Raw genomic sequence first — 22309 nt, 5'->3', positions numbered from 1 at the left:
CCAACATCAACAGTCCGCTCTGACACACGTATGGAGGTGTGTGTGTGAGTGTGTGTGTGTGTGTGTGTGTGTGTGTGTGTTTATCTTCTCCCAGCATGCAGTCTGCTCCCCCCTGAGCCCTGCAGCTCCTCTTCTGCTCTCCTCTGATAAAAGATAAACTCCTCCAATATGCAAACACACACACACACACACACACACACACACACACACACACACACACACACACACACACACTCACACACACTCTGCAAACTGAAATCTAATCTCCTGTTTCTTATTTTTGTGAAATTGTCTTGTTAGACTTAATCTGTGTCACATTCAGCTCACGGGTCCAGAAAATGTCTGAATTTAAGATCTTAAGGATGAAGTGACGTTTGAGATCTGATGTGTTTTCGTTCTTTGCTCTAAACATTTGAAATGAGACGTAAGCAGCTTTTTATTAACTCTGACGTCTCGTCCACAGCTGCAGGAAGTGCAGCAAACACTCAGTTCCCGGGTCATCCTTGACGTTGTGATGATGCGTCAAACAAATCAAACAAAGCGTGGCGTAAACCTCTGCAGGTGCACGGGGATCAAACTCTGCTTTGAAATGTGAAATACGTCCCTGTGGAGTCTGCAGAGTGTGTTTAGAGCTCGGTGCAAACAGAAAATGGTTCATGTTGTTGCAGACGTCTCAGCTCTCGACTTGGTTTACTCTGAAGACCTTCGTGCTTCAGTTTCACACAGTTTTATCAGACGTCACTGGATCATCCTGGAAACTCTTCATCTGAAACCAAACTACACGTCTGCAGCTCCACGCCAGCTGGGTGGGCCGGTTTCAGACTGAAATCTAACCAAGTGTTTGTCTTAATATCGGTAAAAAAAATGTTTTATTAGACTTCATCAGAGCCAAAATGCTCACAATGGCAAATTAAAAACATAAATATTGCAAGTTTAGGGCCCTTTGAAAACTTTTAGGAACTATAGCTTCATCTGCTTATATCACATATTTAAATTGCAGTAACACTCAGCATCTCGATGTCCAGTGTCCGTGGATGTTTCCTCTGTATTCCTTTCAGTCTCCATCTGTAGCAGCTCTTCTTCTGTGTAGCTACTCCGGTTCATACAGGTATCCTTTTGGTTCCAAAGTGAATGAAACTTCATCGTCGCTGTCATAGTCACTCATTTTGAATTTCCTACGCTGCCTCACAATCCTTAGAGTACAAACAAAAGAATTACGATACTTGATCAAACTTACACGAGGCTAAAACCGGCGCCTGAAGCATAGCTTGTTTACATTCCCTACAGCTGAAAGGAGGAGGGGGGACGGAGCGCACTAGCGCTGCACAGAAGGATACATGACCAGTTAGTCAGGTCCAGATAAATGTTTATATTTCTGAAGACTTAATGCACTTAAAAAATATCTTATGTAGCGTACTCTTAAACTGTGGTATTACTTTTTGATTTTAGTTCTTGTAGGCAGAGAAAATAGCCTTTGAATTTGGTACCGTCTGTCCCTGTTAGCGTCTATTTCCTCGTCACCATCGATTACAGTTTGTGTCTTACTGAGGGAGAGGAGACAACTTTCTACTGTATCTAATGTCCTTAGTGATCACATAGAGCTCATACAACCCCGCTTCAAAAAAACTGAACTATCCCTTTAACTTCCTGGCTGATATCTTGAGATGTTGCTTCAGTATTTTTACATTATGTTCTTTCCTCACGATGCCATTCATTTTGTGAAGTGAACCCAACAACATGATGCTGCCACCCCCATATTTCACAGTTAGGATGGTGTACTCAGGCCTGCAAGCTTCCCCCTTCCTCCTCCAAATGTGACGATGATCATCATGGCCAAAAAGTTCAATTCTAGTTTCGTCTGACCACAGGACATGGTCTTTTTGGTTAAGGTCTTTGTCCCAGTGTGTGTTTGCCAACTGTAATCTGGATTTCAGAGTGCAAGTCCACAATCCTCTTCCTGACACTTTGGCTGATTCATTTTGATTTTTCCATGATGTTACACAAAGAAGCAATGTGTTTCAGGTTTCCAAAGACATGACTTCATCATCAGGGCTTTCCCAAGATGTTGAAAGATATCGACTCTCAAGAAAATGATTTAAAAAATGTCTAAAAAATTATCTCTGTCATTTTTCTGGCGTTTAGCAAAAAGAAATAATTTTGGTAATCCTAACTGACCAAAAACAGGGAAAGTTTAATCTGATTTAATGATAGACAGTGAGAAAAAAAAGTTATGTGTATGTAAACTTCTGGGTTCAGCTGTATGTTAGCATTAGCAAACATTAGCTTTCTAACAGCCTAACAGCTAGCTAAAACTCAACTAGCTTACCGTTCCCTGTCGGTTTTGTAGAGAAGGATGAAGTTGGATGTTGTGGTGCTCGTGTCACTGATTGATGAGATGCAGAACTAGCAAACTGCTGCTCTCCTTCTCATACCGCCATCGACAACATGATCCAGTAACTCGAGTTGGATTATTCTTAATCTAGCCGCCTCGATAACTGTGATGTAAAATCATGCTATCATGTTTCAAAGTATAACAATTTCTAACAGCAGAAGCCAGGTCACACCTCCTTAAAATACCTGTTTAATCCGCCTCACGTGGAATTATAACCGACAGACTGATTTTAAAGAGGAACTCAGAGTTTGGACGCCTCCTCGCTCCCCCGTCGTCCGTCTGAGTAAACGCTCGGCCTCGGGAGGAAGAACAAGAATTTCCATTTCACACTCGGGTGGACGTCCAGATTGGCTGAGCTCACCCCACAGAGGCGCTCAGTGGCCCACGTTATGCCAAGGTCTGCGTGCAGCGAGGAAGGAAAAACACAGCAGCTGCCTCCAACATGTCCAGCTCAAAGCTGCACGGAGGATTTCAGCTGCTGAGACGACAGGAGACGTTCGTGCTGCCACCTCCTCAGGCCGTGCTGCAGAGCTCCTCGTCAGCGTGCATCTCTGCAGAGATCAGCTTTCTGCTGCAGAGCAAATTCTGAGCCAACGGGAGAGAAATGCAGAAAAGAAAGCACCATCAGTCTGACGCAGAGGCTGAGGGAGAAGACGATTTATAGTTAGAGTCAGATTATAAACGACAGAATCTCCATGCAGAGATAAATCCATCCAGGCAGGCTGTTTCTGTTGGCTGCAGGACGCCTTCATCCGATGCTAAATGTGTCAAAGGGAAGTTTAAAACCATTAAAAACTGAGCGTGCAGGGAGACAGAAAGCAGACTCGTGCTCTGAATCAGGTCTGACTCACCTGGCTCGTCTTCAGCAGCTGAGGGGGAAGTGTAGACAGGTACAGGTGACCTGGGATTGAGCCGTCATGAACGAGCTTCCTCCTCCTCGTCTTGGAGTCCAGATGAGTGTGCAGAGCTCCGACCTTTGGGTGTCATCGAACAACATCTGCTGAGAGCATCTCTGCCCGCAGACTGTGTTTGGAGGCTCAGAGGAGGAGGTTTACAGCCTCTACCTGGAGATCCACCTGGAGACAGAGATAAATCAGGGATTCAGACTCTGAGACGCACATTCATCTCCTCCTAAATCCAACAAGAAGAGTGTGTGTGTGTGTGTTTGCTGCTCAGTCTGAGTGGTGTTGACAGCCTGGCTAATGGCGAGGAGGAGGCCGTGGAGAGTTTGTCTGATTACAAAGCCAGAACTCTTCACCACCTCCTCCTCCTCCTCCTCCTCCTCCTCCTTCAGGTGGTCACATCACAGACAGATAAACATGAAGCAGACACGTGTTGGAGGAGGTTCCTGCTCCTGTCCTCAGAGGATCTCAGGCTGTAAAGACCTGGCCCCACCAGGAGGAGCAACCCAGAATCACAGTTTGTAACAGCAACAAACTCAAAAACAAACATGGCGACTGTGGAGGAGGTGTCGCTAATGTAGCTCTAGCATTAAAGATAAAAACGGAGGCAGCGTTGTAGGAGGAAGTGGTTGGTGAAGCTGTTAAATACATTGCAAAAGTTCCTCCAGTGTTATTTCTTCTTTGTGTCTCACTAAAGCAACGTATCAGGTAGCAACAGCAACACTGCCCCCTGTGGTTTCTGGTGGTGCTGCTCCGTTTGACTCTTATCTTTTAGCTTCATGGAAACAACAGAAATATGGACGAATTGAACGCAGAGCACAGACAGAAAGCTCCGTCAGTATCTGTTACGATCTGTTTCCACCAAGCCGTTCAGTGCGGTTCGTATTGTACGGCACACATTTTATGGCGTTTCCAGATAACTGACCCGGACCCTCCCACTTTTGATTCCCTTCTTTTGGGGTGCCAGACTAAACCAATCCAACCCCAGAAGGTGGAGGTAGAAACACAGCAGTCTGTTGATTAGTGGAAAGGATGGTCACTTCCTGGTGGATTAAGATAAGATAAGACCCTTTGTCTTGTCTTGATGTTGGGTTTCTGCTATTAAAATGTTATTAACACTTACAGGTCTAGACCTGTGAATGTTTTTGTAAAGTGTCTTGAGATAACGTTTGTATGATTTGGTGCTATACAAATAAAGATTGATTTATGGTCACTTGACTTTCTGTGTGACAGCGCTGATACATCATCAAAGCTTGATACTTCTTTGTAACATAGAGCCACATGCTGATCACAAGATTTTTTTTAATTTGCCAATTTTTGAAATTTCAAAACTTTTAAGAAATTTTCCAAATTTTTAAAATTTCAATTTTTCAAGGGAAATATTTTAGAATATTTTATCTTTGATGTTTAAGATTTAAAAGATTATTTAAAATTTCCTTTTTGTTGAAAGTTGTAAATTTTGTTTCAATTTTTTTTTTACATTTTTGCTGTTTTTGTTTTCATTTTCTTCTTTTTTTGCAAAATCTTCCAATTTCAAAATTCTTTGAAGTTTGTGCACATTTTGAGTTTTTTTAATTGTGTTTTAGATTTGAAACATTATTTAAAATGTCATTTTTGTTGAACGTTGCAAAATTTGTTACAATTTTTTGTTTCCATGTTCTTCTTAATTTGCAAACGCTTTTAACTTCAAAATTCTTGGAATTCGTGCAAATTTTTGGATTTTCTTTTTTTTTACTTTGTTTTTTAGATTTCAAAGATTCTTAAAAATTTTGTTTTTTTTAAATGTTGCAAATTTTGTGACAAATTTTCTTTTTAATTTTTGCAATTTTTGTTTCCATTTTTCTTCCTAATTTTGCAAACTCTTAAAATTTCCAAATTCTTTTTTTTTTTTTTCAAATTTAGTTAATTTATCAAAAGTAAAAAATGGAGACATCAATTATAATTTCATGAATTAAGAAAAAAACTCCTGGTTTAGATAATTATTCTCTAGATTTTTTTTAAGGGACTGTGAGGGGTTTCTTTATTTTATTATTATATTTAAAGTTTTTTGTTTAACAATACAAGAAAAATGAGACGGAAAGGAGAAAAAAAGACAACAACATAAAAAAAACACAAACAAAACAAACAACATTACACAACATGCATTTGTGGCTCTGGAATATCTTTAATCCAGGTGAGCAGAGGCCTATATCACGAAGCGCGGTCAACTTATCCGCGGTAACTCACATCTATCCAGGATTGAGTAACCGTAACAATGGCAAACAGGATAATCGATAGCACGACGCGAGTTATCAACACGGTAACTCAACCCAGGATTGACTCATCAAGAGCCGTGAACGCGCACGTAAAAGAGGAGGGCTCAGAGGCAGCTGACCAATCACAATCATGAGCGACTAAGAAAGCTCCGTACGTCACCGATGAAGAGCAGCGGCTGATAATGCAGCGATACAAGGAGGAGAGAAGTAATAACTCGGTAAGAGGGAACACGGTAGCAGCGGCTAACCGCAGGCAAAATGCATGGCAACACACAGCGGACTGTGTAAATGTTACTCATCAGTGGCTCAGTATGATAGTGATCACACTTCTAAATCTCATACAATAATAAATGCTACTGTAAAAATGACTTGCGTGTATTCCAATTATCATGTCATTCTCCCAGATGTAATCCTTCTGGAGTCAGAAGAACATGGGAGCAGATAAAAAACAAATACAAGAACATCATCATGTCTGATAAGTCTGTTTCAAGCAGTGGCGATTGCTCTAAGACTGCAAGGGAAGCTCAGCTTCTCCTAAAATGTTCCTAAAAAAGTGGTGCTATGTACTGCTGTGTGTACATTTCATTGATAAAATCTGAGCTAGAATTCCTTCATCTTTAGTTCAGAATCAGCTCCTATCACAGGTAACTGGCTCCACCTCCTTCTCATTCATCCTGGGAACGCTGTGAATTAATCCCTAAATTACGTGAGGGCAGCAGCCAAATCGGGATGCCGTAAACTTGCTCAGCCGCTCCTCATCCCCGACAGAGTACATGTAGCTGCTCGTGGCAAAGAATCGCAGGGCGATGCACAATGTCTGTGGGACAGTCAGTGCACCGCTCCTGCCGGTTGCACAGGCAATGTACGGATCTAATATTTCACAGAGGTAGAGTAGTCCGGGCCGTGAGAACCTATACCTCTCATACAGCGAATCGTCGCTTTGATCGAGTGGATCTGATCGATCTTTAAACACCCTTTCTCTTCGTAACTCTTCTTACAACTTGTGCCTCTCTCCACCGGGTTCGGGAGAAAAGGGCAGGCCATAGTTTCTGAGAAGCCGATTGGCCAGTGGGAGGGGCTTTTTATAGGATCAGATTCATCCTCCAACTTCTCCTGCTCCAGAGCAGGATAGCCGTTCAGAGTAGGTCACCATGGTGATCTACTCTGATAAAAAAGGAACCGGCTTCGTGCTATCGGTAATCGAGGGTTAACCCTGAAGTTATCTCGCTAAGACACTAATCCTGCTTCGTGATATAGGCCTCTGGACGTCCTCCATTGTTGCTCTTTGTTTACTGTGTCGTGTTTTCTTCTTCGTTGGATATATTGGCGCGGTACACTGTTGAGGCTTCAGACCTGATTTCCTCCTGGTTTAGTATCCACCCTGAAACTCCTCTCTGAGTTCACTCTGCTCTGATCCTGAAGTCGGTGTCTTTGTGGTTTTTCTGGTTTCAGAGTTTCCTGAAGATGAAGAGTCGTCACCAGAGTCTGATCGGATGTTCCCGCCAAACAAACTGAGACGCCAACAACGTGAGTAAAGCTCCTGTCGGGTGGGGTCAAAGGTCAGAGGTGTGCTGGCTGTGTTTGCTAAAGATGATGATGATGATGAGGAAGAGGATGATGATGATAATGATGATGATGATGGTGATGATGAGGATGATGATGATGATCTTCCTCAGTCTGGGACTTGGCAGAGAGACACAAAGATCAGAGTTTGAGTTTAATCCACATCTGGAGACTGAAGATATCAGAGGGAACAGCTCACACAGCACACACACATGTACTATCACTGTGTCAGTGTGTACACAAGTGTGTGTGTGTGTGTGTGTGTGTGTGTGTGTGTGTGTGTGTGTGTGTGTGTGTGTGTGTGTGTGTGTGTGTGTGTGTGTGTGTGTTGGCTGGTGGTTCCTATCTTTTGATGGAGATCAGTGTGTTCAGTTTATCTCTGAGTGTTTGTGTTTGTAGAGAGTTAGGATGTTTGAATCTTTGGAGGATGTAAAAAAAACAGGTTAATGTGTACACACACACACACACACACACAGAGAGAGAGTCCAGATGTTTGTGTCTCCTCAGGAAAACAGAGATGTTCCCAGTGTGTTAAAAGTTTACGATAACAGATTGAAGAGATGAAGTTTCTGTGGAGTGTGTGAATCTTCACTCTAGCTCCATGACACACACACACAAACACACACACACACAGGAACTCTGATATCAGCTCAAAACACAACACACAGCGGGACACAGAGCATGTGTGTGAGAGGATTTAATCAGAGAGGAGGAAACAGGAAGGAGAGTGGTTCTCTGTAGGAACCTTCCTTCTTTGTTTCCTTGAAGCTCATATCACTGATTATTGATCCAACACAAACACAAACTGTTTATAAGATTACACTCCTGATCCAACATGACTTCATACTTAACATCTGCCAAGTATAAAAATAATAATAACATTACATTTTATTTGTTGTTGCCTTGATGACACTGCAGGTCACCTTATAAAGAAAATTACGGCTTCATATAAATATGAACAAGAACAATTTCATAAAAACAACAAACAACAGAAGTGAGGATGATGTGGTCAAACAGAAAAGACTAATCTGTCATCACTGGCAGGTGTTATCAAATTCAGGTAGTCTTTTAAAAACATTACATTTTTGAAAATTTATTAAATTATTTTACTTTTTTTATTTTAAAATTTCAAAATTGTTTAAAATTTTGCACATTTTAGATATTTCACATTTTTTTAAAAGATTTCTTTAGAAAAAAATAGAATTTTTCCAAATTTTTTAAAGTTCTGTTTTTTCATTTGATTTTTTTTTACTTGTCTTTTGTTTGTTTGTTTGTTTTTTTACCTACAGTGATTTTTTAGAATTTCATTTTTTAGTTGCAAATTGAATTTCAATTTTTTTAGATAATTTTTGAAAAAAAAATTAAATTATTTTTGTGAAACTCCTTAGATTAAAAAATTATTTAAAATTAGTGCAAATTTTTCAGATTTAAGTCTTTTCAAAATTTTCGCGAATTTTTCTAAAAAGAAAAAATGCCGACATCACATACAACTTCATAAATTAACAAACAAAACCTGGTTAAGATAATTATTCACTAGATTTTTACCATGTTTAGAATATCCTACACTCTGTAGTCTAGATTTTGTGGCTCTTGAATAACTTTATTCCAGCTGAGTTGGGGCAAAACGGCTCCTTTAAAAGTAAAGACCCCTGGCCTTGAAGGTGAGGAGGAGAATCTTGTAGTCGGTGCAGCTGGCCCTGGGGAACGCCGGTGGTGACTGGGGTGAGCTGTGAGCTGATATTTTTGATTTGAACAAACTGAGTGCTGACCAGTAACTGTTTGCTGGAAATTAATGCTGTGCTTACAAGGATGGACAATGTATTTCAGCCTCCCTCTCCTCTCCTCTCCTCTCCTCTCCTCTCCTCTCCTCTCCTCTCCTCTCCTCTCCTCTCCTCTCCTCTCCTCTCCTCTCCTCCGAACGATGAAACCTGAGCTCCAGCTCGGTGATAATTCCCTGACTTAAAGCAACAATCTTTGAGCTGATGTGAAAACAGACCCAGAGAGGATCATTACGGAGAGGATCACAGCTCACAGATGAGACATCAACACAAACACGTGTTTGGTTTGTCCTGGAGACGCTCTGGAAGACAAACTTTGTGTAATCCAACCTTTAATAACACCAGTGGATTTATTTATGCTGCTATGCTATCCTTCCTCCACCCTGACCTTTGACCCCTGGCTGGATGAGACCTTCAGCCTGTTTCTCAATCGTTCCTGCAGACTAAAGACTCAGATGTGTTTTTTCATTCAGCTGAAACATTAGACCAGGCTGTGATGCCTCAGTAATAATAAGAGGATGATCTGAGTCAGCTGATGTTTACAGTCTCTGTAATCTGCGGCTTCATTTGTCGGAGATGAAATAACATTTCTGGCCTCAGCTCCAGAAACACATCAGCAATGTGAAGTATGTGTCAGAGCGAGCGGAGCGTTTGGAGGCCGCGAGGCTGTGAAGAATACTTCAACACCCCGGGGGCCGTGAGTCATCCCTGACCTCTGACCCCGACAGACTGAACCAATCACGTCAGAGCCGGGGAAACGCCAGAGGTGACGACTGATGTCAGCCATGATGATCCCGAGCAGCACGAAAACATCCAGAGAAGTGACGAATGCTTTAGTTTCAGAGGAGTTAATGAAACACTCTTCTTCTTCTTCTTCTTTTTCTTCTTCTTCTTCTTCTTCTTCTTCTTCTTCTTTTGAAGAATGTCTTTAATCAGAGGACGTGTGGCCTCGGGCAGAGATAAATATGTTTGTTTGCTGCTCTTAATAAAACAGGTTCAGTGGATTTAGTTTCTCAGAGATTGAGTAAAGTCACAAAATCCTTTAATTCTCCTCCAGTGATCAGAGATGATGAACAGAGAGAGGACAGAGGGTGAGGAAAGCAACAAAAAGACTTTTTTCTGACAGAGACACAGAGAGGAATGAATTTTAGAGGTACGACGAGAAACAAACAGTTTAAACTGAATTTGGCACAGAGAGAAAAAAGCCTGAAGCAGTGTCTGTTTCTGGATTTCTTGGTTCTTTATCAACCAATCAAATTTTCACCTCAAACTGAAGACTCTGTGTAACCTGCTGTTAACAGTGAAACTGAGACTCAACCAAAAAATACAGTTTTTAGTCAGAATAATGCCTTTTATTTAATTTATATTTCACAATGAAGCTGAGTCTGATCAGATATGAACAGTGAGCCAGAGTGAGTGAAGCTTCGGTGTAACCTTCTTTTACAGTGAAACTGAGACTCAACATTCAAGGAAAAAAGCAAAGCAAGAGTAAGAGAATTTACAAGAGTGTTTACAGTGGCTAAGAGTAAAGTCTCTGTGTTAGTAAAAACTTACTAGGAAACTGACCCTTTTCAGAATATTTACATCGAAACTGAGACTCACTACAAAACTAATTTACAGTAAATCAAAGAGAATTCTCTGTAAAAGAAACAAACCCTTTTAAGAGACCAATTGTTTCAAGCGAAAATATAAGGCTCCGTGTAACCTTCTGTTTACAGGGAAACTGAGACTCAACAGACAAACTATAACACTTAGCCAGGATACAGACTTCATTAATTGACGTACACTTTACAGTAAAACTGAGACTGATCAGAGAAAGGTGAACAGCGAGACTGAGTAAAGCCTTCATAAAACTTACTATAAACAGTGAAACTGAGACTTACCGTATACAGACTAGTAAAACTAGAGACAGTTTTTTTTTAGGTTGATTACAGTAAAACTGAGACTGACAGTAATGAAGATTATCAGTAGCTTGTTGTAAAGCCTCTAATTAAGACACTGATACTTTTTTTAAATAAATTTGTTGGACTTCACACTTTCTAGTCACTTTCTAACCTTCAGTTAACAGCGAATCTGAGACTGCTCAGAAAGAGATGAGTCATAGGATACAGTGAAGACTTTGTAGAACTTATTATGCACAGTGAAACTGAGACTCATCATTTACAGATTGATAGCACAGTCTGAGAAAGGGGACTGCTTCCGTTTTATACAGTGAAACTGAGACTCGCCAGAAACATATTAACAGTAAATCAAAGTGAAGCCTCTATTTGCATTCTGTTTACAGGGAAACTGAGACTCGCCAGAAAAACTGTAATACTTGGCCAGAATATAGACATTTTTATCACTCTTACAATTAACAGTGAAACTGAGACTGATCAGAGAGATCTAAACAGTCACACAGAGTGAAGCCTCTGTATATCCCACTATAAACCATAAAACTGAGACTCAATATTTAAAGATCAATAGTAAGACAACTGTTTTAGTTGTTTACAGGGAAACTGAGACTTGCCAGAAAAACTATCATACTTAGCCAGAACATAGACTTTTTTTAATCACTCTCACAATTTACTGTGAAACTGAGACTGATTAGAGATATGAACAGGGACACAGAGTGAAGACTCTGTATATCTCACCATAAACAGTGAAACTGACACTCAATACTCAAAGATTAATAGTGAGACAACTGTTTTATTTGTTTACAGTGAAACTGAGACTAACATCAACAAAAACTAACACGACTTAAAGTGAAGCCTCTGTTTGAGAAACTGATACTTAAAAAAAACAAATTTATAGTTAACCATAACAAAACATATACAGTGAAGCTGAGACTCTCTGGAAGGAAATAATGAGCCAAAATAAAACCTTTCTGTTACCTTAAATTCACAGTAAAGCTGAGACTGATCAGAAAGAGATTTAACTCTGCACAGAACAGGAAGTGGCGTCTTGTCATGTGAGGTCTGTGTTCCATCACGCCGTCAGACGGTGGCGGTCTTTACTGATGTGTCCTGAGTCTCAATGTTTTACTCTCTTCTGTCCAAACATGGTCCCCTCTGGCTCCTTAAACCATCACAGCTCCTGAAACACCAAACAAGGCTGAAGTTAACCATCAGTCCCGTCTCTCTGACCCCCCTCTAACGGATCAGGACTGGGGGTCTCAGACTCAGGATCCGACCCTCTGAGTTTTAATCGCTCTGATTGGATGAAATGATTTTTACTGAGTCACACAAACAGAAATATGAGCGTGAGTGAGGCTGATGAAGTCTGAGCTGAGGGAGAACAACAGGAGAAAACGTTTAGAGCCGAACCCCAAGAATCTGTGTGTGTGTGTGTGAGTGTGTGTGTGAGTGTGTGTGTTTTATCTTTAAGTGTTTGACATGTTTTCTTGTGCGTGCATGTGAGTGTGTTTTCGCCACCACAGACGATGTACAGGCTCCTCATGAGGCTCTGCTACATGCTTTAAGACACACACACACACACACACACACACACACACTCACACACACACACACACACACACACACACACACACACACACACACACACACACACACACACACACACACACACACACAAAGTGGCCCCGACCTCCCACCTCCTCGCCACATGGGACCCTGTAAATCACTCTCAGGTCAGGGCTAATTATTTAAGACCAGAACTCTTCCCCCCTTTCCCTACAGTCCCCTTCTCTCATAGATACACACACACACACACACACACACACACACACACACACACACACACACACACACACACACACACACACAGAGGAATGTGTCTGTCTTAATTCCTGTGAAGCAGATCTCCTCTCTCTGCTCAGTAATGAGAACATGTTCTCTGTTTCCTTGTTTCCTGTTCGTCTCTGAAGCAGTTTCTCTCAGAGGCCTTGTCCACATGTTGCCGGGTGTTTTCAAAAACTAATATTCCCCTTCATTCATTTTAAATAATATTTACCCGGCGTGCAAATCTGCTGATAAGTGCGGCTCGAGGCATTTTTAAACTCATACAAGTCTGTTTTTTCAGACATGAACCTGTGCCGGCCAATCGGGATGAACCACTGAAAACACCGGCTTACCATTTACATGGTAACGGTGTCGGCAGCGTTTCAGAAATTTCCACTCTGGAGGTCGTTTTCAAAAAGTTTGCATTTTAGGTCGTCTGAAATGTGTTTCCATGTAAACACGAGGCCAAAAGGCAACAAAACTTTTGCATTCACCCTAAAACAGACTTATATCAAAGCACCTGAATATTCCAGTCAGCACCGTTGGGGCCATTATTCACAAGTGGAAGAAGCACCACCTTACCATCAACAAGCCACTCACAGGAGCTCCTTGAAGATTTCTGACCACGGAGTCAGAAAGATAGTCAGAAGAGTACTCAACGAGCCACGGACCACCCTGAAAGTGCTCCAGAAAGACTTGGAGGCAGCAGGTACAATTGTTACAGAGAAAACAACAGGCAATGCACTCCACTGACTTTGATATCTGAGGAAGTGAACACTTAGGACTGAGTTTGGGAAGTGATGTGAAGAATAAAAGGAACAGGAAGTAGAGGTGAAAGTCTCTGCAGGGTTATTTCTTAATGCTGGAGATTTTTCACTTGATAAGACTCGAGAGTGTGGCAAAATCTGGAACAGAAGTCACACCGCTTTCCTGGACTCTGTTTCTTCTTAATGATTTCTATTATGTACAAGACGGTCCACAATGTGTAGTTTCCATGCAGCCGTGTACCTCCTTCTCACCTCGCCTCTTCTCACCGTCCTGTGAACTAGAGGACAGTAGTTTACTGAATTGCTACTGACAACCAGCTCCAAATTAAACGTCACAGCTGCAGAAATGTTTTCTCTTAGGAACCAAACTCTGCAGAGCTCACGTTTACGATTGTAAAAAGGTGAACTAATCACGTCCACTTCAGGTAGTTTTCTGTTAAACATGAGCTCAGAGAGCTCCACTCCCCTCCATCCACATGTTTGAGGATCTGTTTGCACATTCACAGATTGTTTTGCAACACCAGCCTCACAGATTTTTACGTTTTCACACCAGATGAATCCAATCTGACTTTCACACTCTCTGGTCATGTTTCTATTTCTTTTTTGGCTCTAATTTCTCCTCCTGCTCCGACAGCCAGCTCGTAAAGACCCTGATCCTCAGAGGAGAGTCTTTCTGTGGAGCAGAAAACAAAGGTTGGCAGTGAAACGCTCTCTGGCTTTTTCTGCTAATCATCCACATCTCTGCTCAAACTCTGACCTCCTGCTCCGAGAGCAGCTGTGCTCACACAGAGTGAGGCCTGATGGAGGAGGTCCAGCAGGCTGGGCGTGCTCACTTTCACTTTTATATTCACACTGAGAGACTCTTCATGGTGTTTGGATCCTGGAGGATCCTGTTCTTACTCAGCTGGACGTCCCTGCAGTGGACTCAGAGTTAGAGTCAGCTAATCAGCTAATGTCTGTCCATCTTTGGGGAACACAGGAAGCAGAGGATGCTGAGCAGAGAAGAGAGTAGCAGAACAGGGGCTCACTTATATGCAAATACTGATTCTCAACAATAGGTGGTCTGGATAATGGTCAAAGTGATTGAAACCTCAAAACTGAAGCCTAGCATTATTCTCAGCCCAGGCATCTACAAACATCCATCATTAAACATCAAATTCTACAAACATCAATCAGCATCCATCAGGATCAACCAACCTCCGTCGGCATCAATCATCATCAGTTAACATCAATCAACATCCATCAGTATCCATCCAGTTCTATCAACATCCACCAACATCCACCAACATCCATCATCATACATAAACATCCTTCAACATCCATCATTATCCATCAACATTAATCAAAATATATCAAGTTCTACCAACATCCATCAACATCCGTCAAATTCTACCAACATCCATCAACATCCGTCAAGATCTACAAACATCCATCAAAATCCGTAACCATTCATTCACATCATTTAGCAACCATCAACATTAATCAAAATACATCACGATCTACCAACATCCATCAACATCCATCAAGTTCTACCAACATCCATCAACATCCATCAAGATCAACCAACATCCATCAACATCCGTTAACATTCATCCACATCGTTCAGCAACCATCAATATCCATCAATATCCATCACGATCTACCAACATCCATCAACATCCATCAACTTCCATTAACATTCATCAACATCCATCATCATCCATCAACATCCATCAACATCCATCAAGTTCTACCAGCGTCCATCAACATCCGTTACCATTCATTCACATCGTTGAGCAACCATCAATATCTATCAATATCCACCGTGATCTACCAACATCCATCAACATCCATCAACATTCATCAACATTCATCAATATACATCAAGTTCTACCAACATCGATTAACATCCATCAACATCCATCAATATACATCAACATCCATCAAGATTCATCAATGTACATCAAGGTCTTCCAACATTCATCAACATCCATCCAGATCTACCAACATCAATCGACATCCATCCAGATCTACCAACAGCCATCACGTCCATCAACATCCATCATCATCCATCAACATTCATCATTATACATCAAGTTCTACCAACATCCACCAACATAAGTCAGCATCCATCATCATCCATCACATCCATCAACATCCATCAATATCTATCAAGAACAACCAACATCCACCAATATCCATCAAATCTATCACCATCTATCATCATCCATTAGTATCCATTAATATCTACCAACAACCATCAATATCCATCAATAGCCATCATCATCCATCATCATCCATCAACATCCATTAATAAACATCAAGTTCTACCAACATCCACTTATATCCATTAAGATATACCCATGATATCAGTATTCACCAACATCTTTCAACATCCATCAGCATCCATCAATATCCATCAAGATCTGCCAATATCCACCAACATCCATCAGATCTACCAAAATCTATTATCATCTATTAGCATCCATTAAGATCTACCGACATCCAACAACATCCCTCAATATCCATCAAAACCAGTCAACATCCATCATCATTCATTAACATCCATCAACATGCATCATCATCCATCAACATCCATCATCATCCATCAACATCCATCAACATTCATCAACATCCATCATTATCTATCAAGAACTACCAACATCCATCAAAATGAACCTACATCCATCAAGATCTACCAAGATCTACCAACAGCCATCAAAATCTACCAACATCCATAAAAATCTACCAACATCTATCAAAATCTACCAACATCTATCAAGATCTACAAAGATCTACCAACATCCATCAAAATCTACCAACATCTATCAAAATCTACCAACATATATCAAAATCTACCAACATCTATCAAAATCTACCAACATCCATCAAAATCTACCAAAATTAATAAAAATCTACCAACATCCATCAAAATCTACCAACATCAATCAAAATCTACCAACATCCATCAAAATCTACCAACATCCATCAGAATCTACCAACATCAATCAAAATCTACCAACATCAATCAAAATCTATCAACATCCATCAAAATCTCCTAACATCTATCAAAATCTATCAACATCCATCAAAATCTATCAAAATCTACCAACATTCATCAAAATCTCCCAACAACCATCAAAATCTACCAACATCTATCAAAATCTACCAACATCTATCAAAATCTACCAACATTCATCAAAATCTCCCAACAACCATCAAAATCTACCAACATCCATAAAAATCTACCTACATCTATCAAAATCTACCAACATCCATAAAAATCTACCTACATCTATCAAAATCTATCAACATCTATCAAAATCTACCAACATCTTTCAAAATCTACCAACATCTATCAAAATCTATCAACATCTATCAAAATCTACCAACATCTATCAAAATCTATCAACATCCATAAAAATCTACCTACATCTATCAAAATCTATCAACATCTATCAAGATCTACCAACATCCATCAAAATCTACCAACATCTATCAAAATATACCAACATATATCAAAATCTACCAACATCTATCAAAATCTACGAACATCTATCAAAATCTACTAACATCTATCAAAATCTACCAACATCCATCAAAATCTACGAACATCTATCAAAATCTACCAACATCCATCAAAACATACCAACATCTATCAAAATCTACCAACATCTATTAAAATCTACCTACATCTATCAAAATCTACCAACATCTATCAAAATCTACCAACATCCATAAAAATCTACCAACATCTATCAAAATCTACCAACATCCATAAAATCAACCTACATCTATCAAAATCTACCAACATCCATAAAAATCTACCAACATCTATCAAAATATACCAACATCCATCAAAATCTACCAACAACCATCAAAATCTACCAAAATCTATCAACATCTATCAAAATCTACCAACATCTATCAAAATCTACCAACATTCATCAAAATCTCCCAACAACCATCAAAATCTACCAACATCTATCAAAATCTACCAACATCTATCAAAATCTACCAACATTCATCAAAATCTCCCAACAACCATCAAAATCTATCAACATCTATCAAAATCTATCAACATCTATCAAAATCTACCAACATCTATCAAAATATACCAACATCCATCAAAATCTACCAACATCTATCAAAATCTACCAAAATCTATCAACATCTATCAAAATCTACCAACATCTATCAAAATCTACCAACATCCATCAAAATCTCCCAACAACCATCAAAATCTACCAACATCTATCAAAATCTACCAACATCTATCAAAATCTACCAACATCCATCAATTTCCATCAACATCCATCAAAATCTACCAACATCCATCAAAATATACCAACATCTATCAAAATCTACCAACATCCATCAAAATCTACCAACATCTTTCAAAATATACCAACATCTATCAACAGCCATCAACAAAGATTAACATCCATTAGCATCAGTACCCATCAGCATCCATCAGTTGGGAAGGCCGCAGACTGCAGCTGCTACGTGTAGTCAAAACACATGTCTTAAATACACACACACACACACACACACACACACACACACACACACACACACACACACACACACACACACTCTTCCTCACACACAGTTTGAAGCAGCTCAGCTGGTGGATGTTTGACTTTGGAAACACTTTGGAGATTCTCTGTTTTCTCCACGGGCGACTGAGAGTGAAGGAAACATAGAAATAGAGCAGAAAGAATAGATCCACACTGACTCAGAGCAGGTTTTTGATTTTCTCAACCTCGGATGATTCTGGCTCCATGTTTCAGCCTGGTAGCATTTGCTGTACGCCAGCAGGGCGGCAGGACAATTGAACCCAGCCAATCAGCTGCTGCAAACAGCTCCATGAATTCATGGCATGTTAGACATCTCAGAGAAGCACAGCTGGCAGAGTTATTCTTTTCTGTTTAATATTTAATATTTCTGTCGTTTTTGATCCTGAACAGATGTTTTCTCTCCGACCTCCTGGAAGAAACTCTGAATAAACAGACAGGAAATGAAAATAACGATCATCTTTTCAAAGTGGTGGACGTTTCCTCCACTGGGAGTTCTGTGAGAGGCTCTGAGTGTGTGTCAAACCTGGTTCCTCCATCTCTCTGTGTGTGTTTTCGGCGGTTGCTCGGTGACTCTCTGAGTCCTGGCGTCAGAGCGAACCCTGTTTCTGGGTCAGAACTGTGAACTGGGTTTCTCTGCTCGCTGGCAGCAGGTTTGAGGAGCTGCAGGTTTTTAATTCAGCTCCACGCAGATCAGATGTGGAAATGAGGAGTATGAGGAGGTGTTACAGGAGAGGAAGAGGAGGAAAAACTGAGGCTCAGGGCGGTTTCCCTCATCTGACACAGACTGGATGAAGAGAGGCTGAAGGAGAAGGTGTGGAGGGTTGAATTCTGTGTTTGAGGTCAGTTTGGAGGAAAACAGAGAAAATCTGAACTGACATGTTTATTTCTGTCATCTGTGGGCAAAGAGTCACTTCGTTATTAACACCTCCTCATGAGTCAGAGCAAAGTGTGGAGTCACTGAGTCATGGAGGAGAGTTGTTTCCTCATCGTCACGTCTTCTGTCACAGATTTAAACCTCTGCTTCAGTTCAAGAGAAGAACAGGTGTGGTTTCCCTCCAGGTTTCTGATGTTTGTCTGTTTTCAAAGTCAACTTCTCCGTTCTGTAAAAACAGGAAACGATGAGCAGTTTGAGTCACGTGTCTGAAACTCTCCGAGCTCGTTTTCTGGGGAGTTCGTTTGGTGCCGTGTTTCTTTTTTAATGGACAGGAAGTGAGGGGGAGAGAGAGTAGGGGGTGATCTGCTGTAAAAGGTCAAAGGTCAGGGTCAGAGCCCGGGCTGCTGCTGCAGAGGACAGAGGTCTGTTTATGGAGCTGAAGCTGTCATCTCTGAGCTGTGGACGTGCTCCATTAAAGTGAGTTTCAATACGTTCAGATTTCAAATCAGATTATCTGATCAGATTATCTTAAATGTGTTGTTTCTAAAAGTATTTCTCAGGATCTGTGGTCGGGCAGGTTTTACAGGAGAACATGGATCCATTTACAGCACAAAGACCGACAGTCCAAGACCTCGGCTGTAAACATGTTTATATCTGCTGGAAAGATCAGCTCCCTGAATGGGTGTGTACATGGTCGCCACTGTTTCTGCACACAGCCTCTAGTGGTCTCTCCAGGAAACTGCAGTTTCTAACACTTTATTGTCAGCTTCATGATTTTCAACCAGGAGGTTTCGTTTAATTTCCACATGATGAGAGTGAGTGGTTATTTTACTAGATAACACTTAGAGTAAATTCATAAATTACAAAAATAAAAGGACAACTGCATAGGTGTAGTTTTAATAAAGAAGAGAAGAAAAAAATCAATCATAAAGAAAAAAAAATAGAAGAATAGTCTTTTTGGAATCAAAGGTTTCACAAAAATAGTCTTAAATCTTAACTTTTTAGAATAAAAAAAATACCTACCTAGAGCAAAAATTAAAAAATAAAAATTTGTGGGGAGGGAGAATGACTTGAGAGAAATAGTAATAAAAAAATTTAATGAAAATTTTGAATATTAATTCAAGGGGAAAAAAATGAATGTTAAAGAAAAAATAAAATATAAATTTTAGGAGTAGAAGTGAGACATTAATCTTAAGGGAAAATTAAATATCTATTTTAGAGAAAAAAATTCATTTGTTTCAAAGAAAAATAATAATTATATTAATATTAATAATAATAATAATAATAATAATAATAATAATAATAAAAATAAAAATAAAAATAATAATGATTTTGGGAAAAAATTAATTGAAAAAAAATTAAACATACATTTTTGAGAAAAAATATATATTTGTTGTCGAGAAAAAAATGATTTTGGAAAAAAAAAACGAATTTAAAAAAAATTAAAACAACTTTAGAGAAAAAAATCAAAATATTCATTATAGCAAAAAAAAATTAATTTAGTAGAAAAATTAAATGTTAATTTCAGATATAAAAATGAAATATTTGTTTTGGGAGGAAATTTTTTATTATTTTTGTGGGAAAAAAAAAAAAATTTGAACTTGAGAGAAAATAGAATAAATTTAAAACTCCTATCAGAGACTAAACTCTGTTTTTCTCCATGTAAGTTAGGGTCTTTTCAAGGAAAATATCAGGAAAGTTTGCATGAGGAACATAAAGCTTTACTTTAAGAAACATTTTACTAATGACTGAACACTAAACTTTTCTTCTTATCAGCTCCATGCTGTGTCCAGGATCAGGATCCTGAACTTTTAGGGATCATGTCGGACACTGAGTTCCTGCTGAAGGCGGTCGAGTTCAGTCATTACAGTTTTATCTGTTGATCTTTATTCTGAAAGTCTGAGCTGTGGCTCTCTGATGCTCCATCAGAGTACAAACAAAGAGTTTAATGATAAAAACTGACTCTGTGGACAGAGAGAGGCCCCCAGAGACTCTGAACCCTCTCTGGACCTGGTCTGGAACTGGTCTGCATGTGTTCCCCATCCCGAGCTGGTGTCTGTGTCTGTTTTCAGGACGTTCCTTTTTAATCCGTCCCACAGATGGTCCTGACTTCCCTGTTTGGATGCCTCAGAGCTGGGGTGGTCCTGCTGATTTAAGAGTTTGTTTGTGAGCGTGTGGAGTAAAGACGGAGTGAGCGCAGAGTAAAAAGAGCGCACGCAGACACCGCGATGAGCCGGGGAAACGAAAACAGGCGGGTCATCAGCGTGGGCCCCGGCAGGTTCATTAAGAGAGTAAACACTGAGGAAACACTTACACACACACACATGCTTCTCATTTAGAGTGTTTGGAGTTTTTATCCTTATTTTTAGAGATCTGGGCCCAGACGACTCTAAAAGAGGAAACTTCCTGACTCGAACATGGCCGTGGGGGATTTCTCTGTGTCTGAGGTGAATCATCTCTGATTGGTCCATTCCTCCTCTGATTCCTTCAGGATGTCGGTGAAGCTGCGGTTCGACTCCCCGTCAGATGGAGGGTTGGTCTACAGGAGTCGCTCCTTCACCGGGTTCAACTCTCTGACTGGACGACGGCGGTGAGTGACGCACTGCGACAGCCAATCAGGAGACAGAGAGCTACCACGAATCAGTCAATCAAGTTATGATGTTCAAGGGTGAACCAAACCTCATGAGAAAAGATGATAATGTGGAGATAAACGATGCTGAAGAGAGATGATTCTACGTTTATAGGAGGTGATGCTTTAAAGGTGGAGACTGACGAGTCCTGACTTCAAAATATCATCCCTGACAAAACAAAATTCATAAAATCAGGTTGTTATCCTCTGATATTTAATCATGAAACATGTGGATGTTGTTTTTCACATGGAGGGAAATCCCCCATCCTGTGTCAGACCTGTTTCTGATCTCCACGCAGACAGTGAACACACCACAGGCTTTTATTTTGAAATCAAAGAATAGAGACAAACAAAGATGATGACTGTGAGTCCCCAGAGACCGACAGAAATGACAGAGCTGGAATGTGTTTCCTGTCCTTTTGTTTCCCATCTTACACACTCATAAAACACACTTTATGACTTTAACACACACACACACACACACACACACACACACAGCTCATTCCTGGCCGTGTGGTCTCCATCATTCTTTAAGTTGGAGCTTTGATGGTGACACAAACACAGAAAGTGTGACATGCCATAAACACTCACGGAGGAGTCCATGATTACAGAGGACGGCTCCTGATGCTTTATTTAAAAACACACACACACACACACACACACACACACACACACACACACACACACACACACACACACACACACACACACACACAGAAAGTTGTATTTCTGTTCCAACTGTTTCAACATGAGGAGCAAGTGGTTATTTTACTGAGAACAAAAAAGCATAATAAAATAGCACTCAAATCATAAATAAAAAGATTTAAAGGATAACAGCATCAGTGTAGTTTTAAAAAAGAAGAGAAGAAAA

General features: G+C 40.1%; 1 protein-coding gene across 2 annotated transcripts in view; it reads left to right on the top strand.

Moving 5' to 3' along the window:
• Nucleotides 1-22309, top strand: part of ripor3 (RIPOR family member 3) — a 52514-nt gene that overhangs the window by 13346 nt on the left and 16859 nt on the right. Inside the window, exons 2-3 of one of the 2 annotated variants that reach the window (XM_074667474.1) lie at nt 7002-7076; nt 21301-21399. In XM_074667474.1, coding sequence (XP_074523575.1) covers nt 21302-21399 — 98 coding nt within the window. In that variant the 5' untranslated portion in view covers nt 7002-7076; nt 21301. Of the gene's footprint in view, nt 1-7001; nt 7077-18755; nt 18775-21300; nt 21400-22309 lie in introns of those variants that run through there. The other variant, XM_074667551.1, reaches the window with a different exon arrangement.

The sequence above is a fragment of the Halichoeres trimaculatus genome, unplaced genomic scaffold (assembly GCF_033239565.1).
Source record: "Halichoeres trimaculatus isolate MK-OKI-2021-1 unplaced genomic scaffold, fHalTri1.1 fHalTri1_scaffold_1, whole genome shotgun sequence".
Lineage (NCBI taxonomy): Eukaryota > Metazoa > Chordata > Actinopteri > Labriformes > Labridae > Halichoeres > Halichoeres trimaculatus.
Note: the sequence above shows the minus strand (reverse complement) of the source record. Positions and strands in the feature narration are given on the sequence as shown.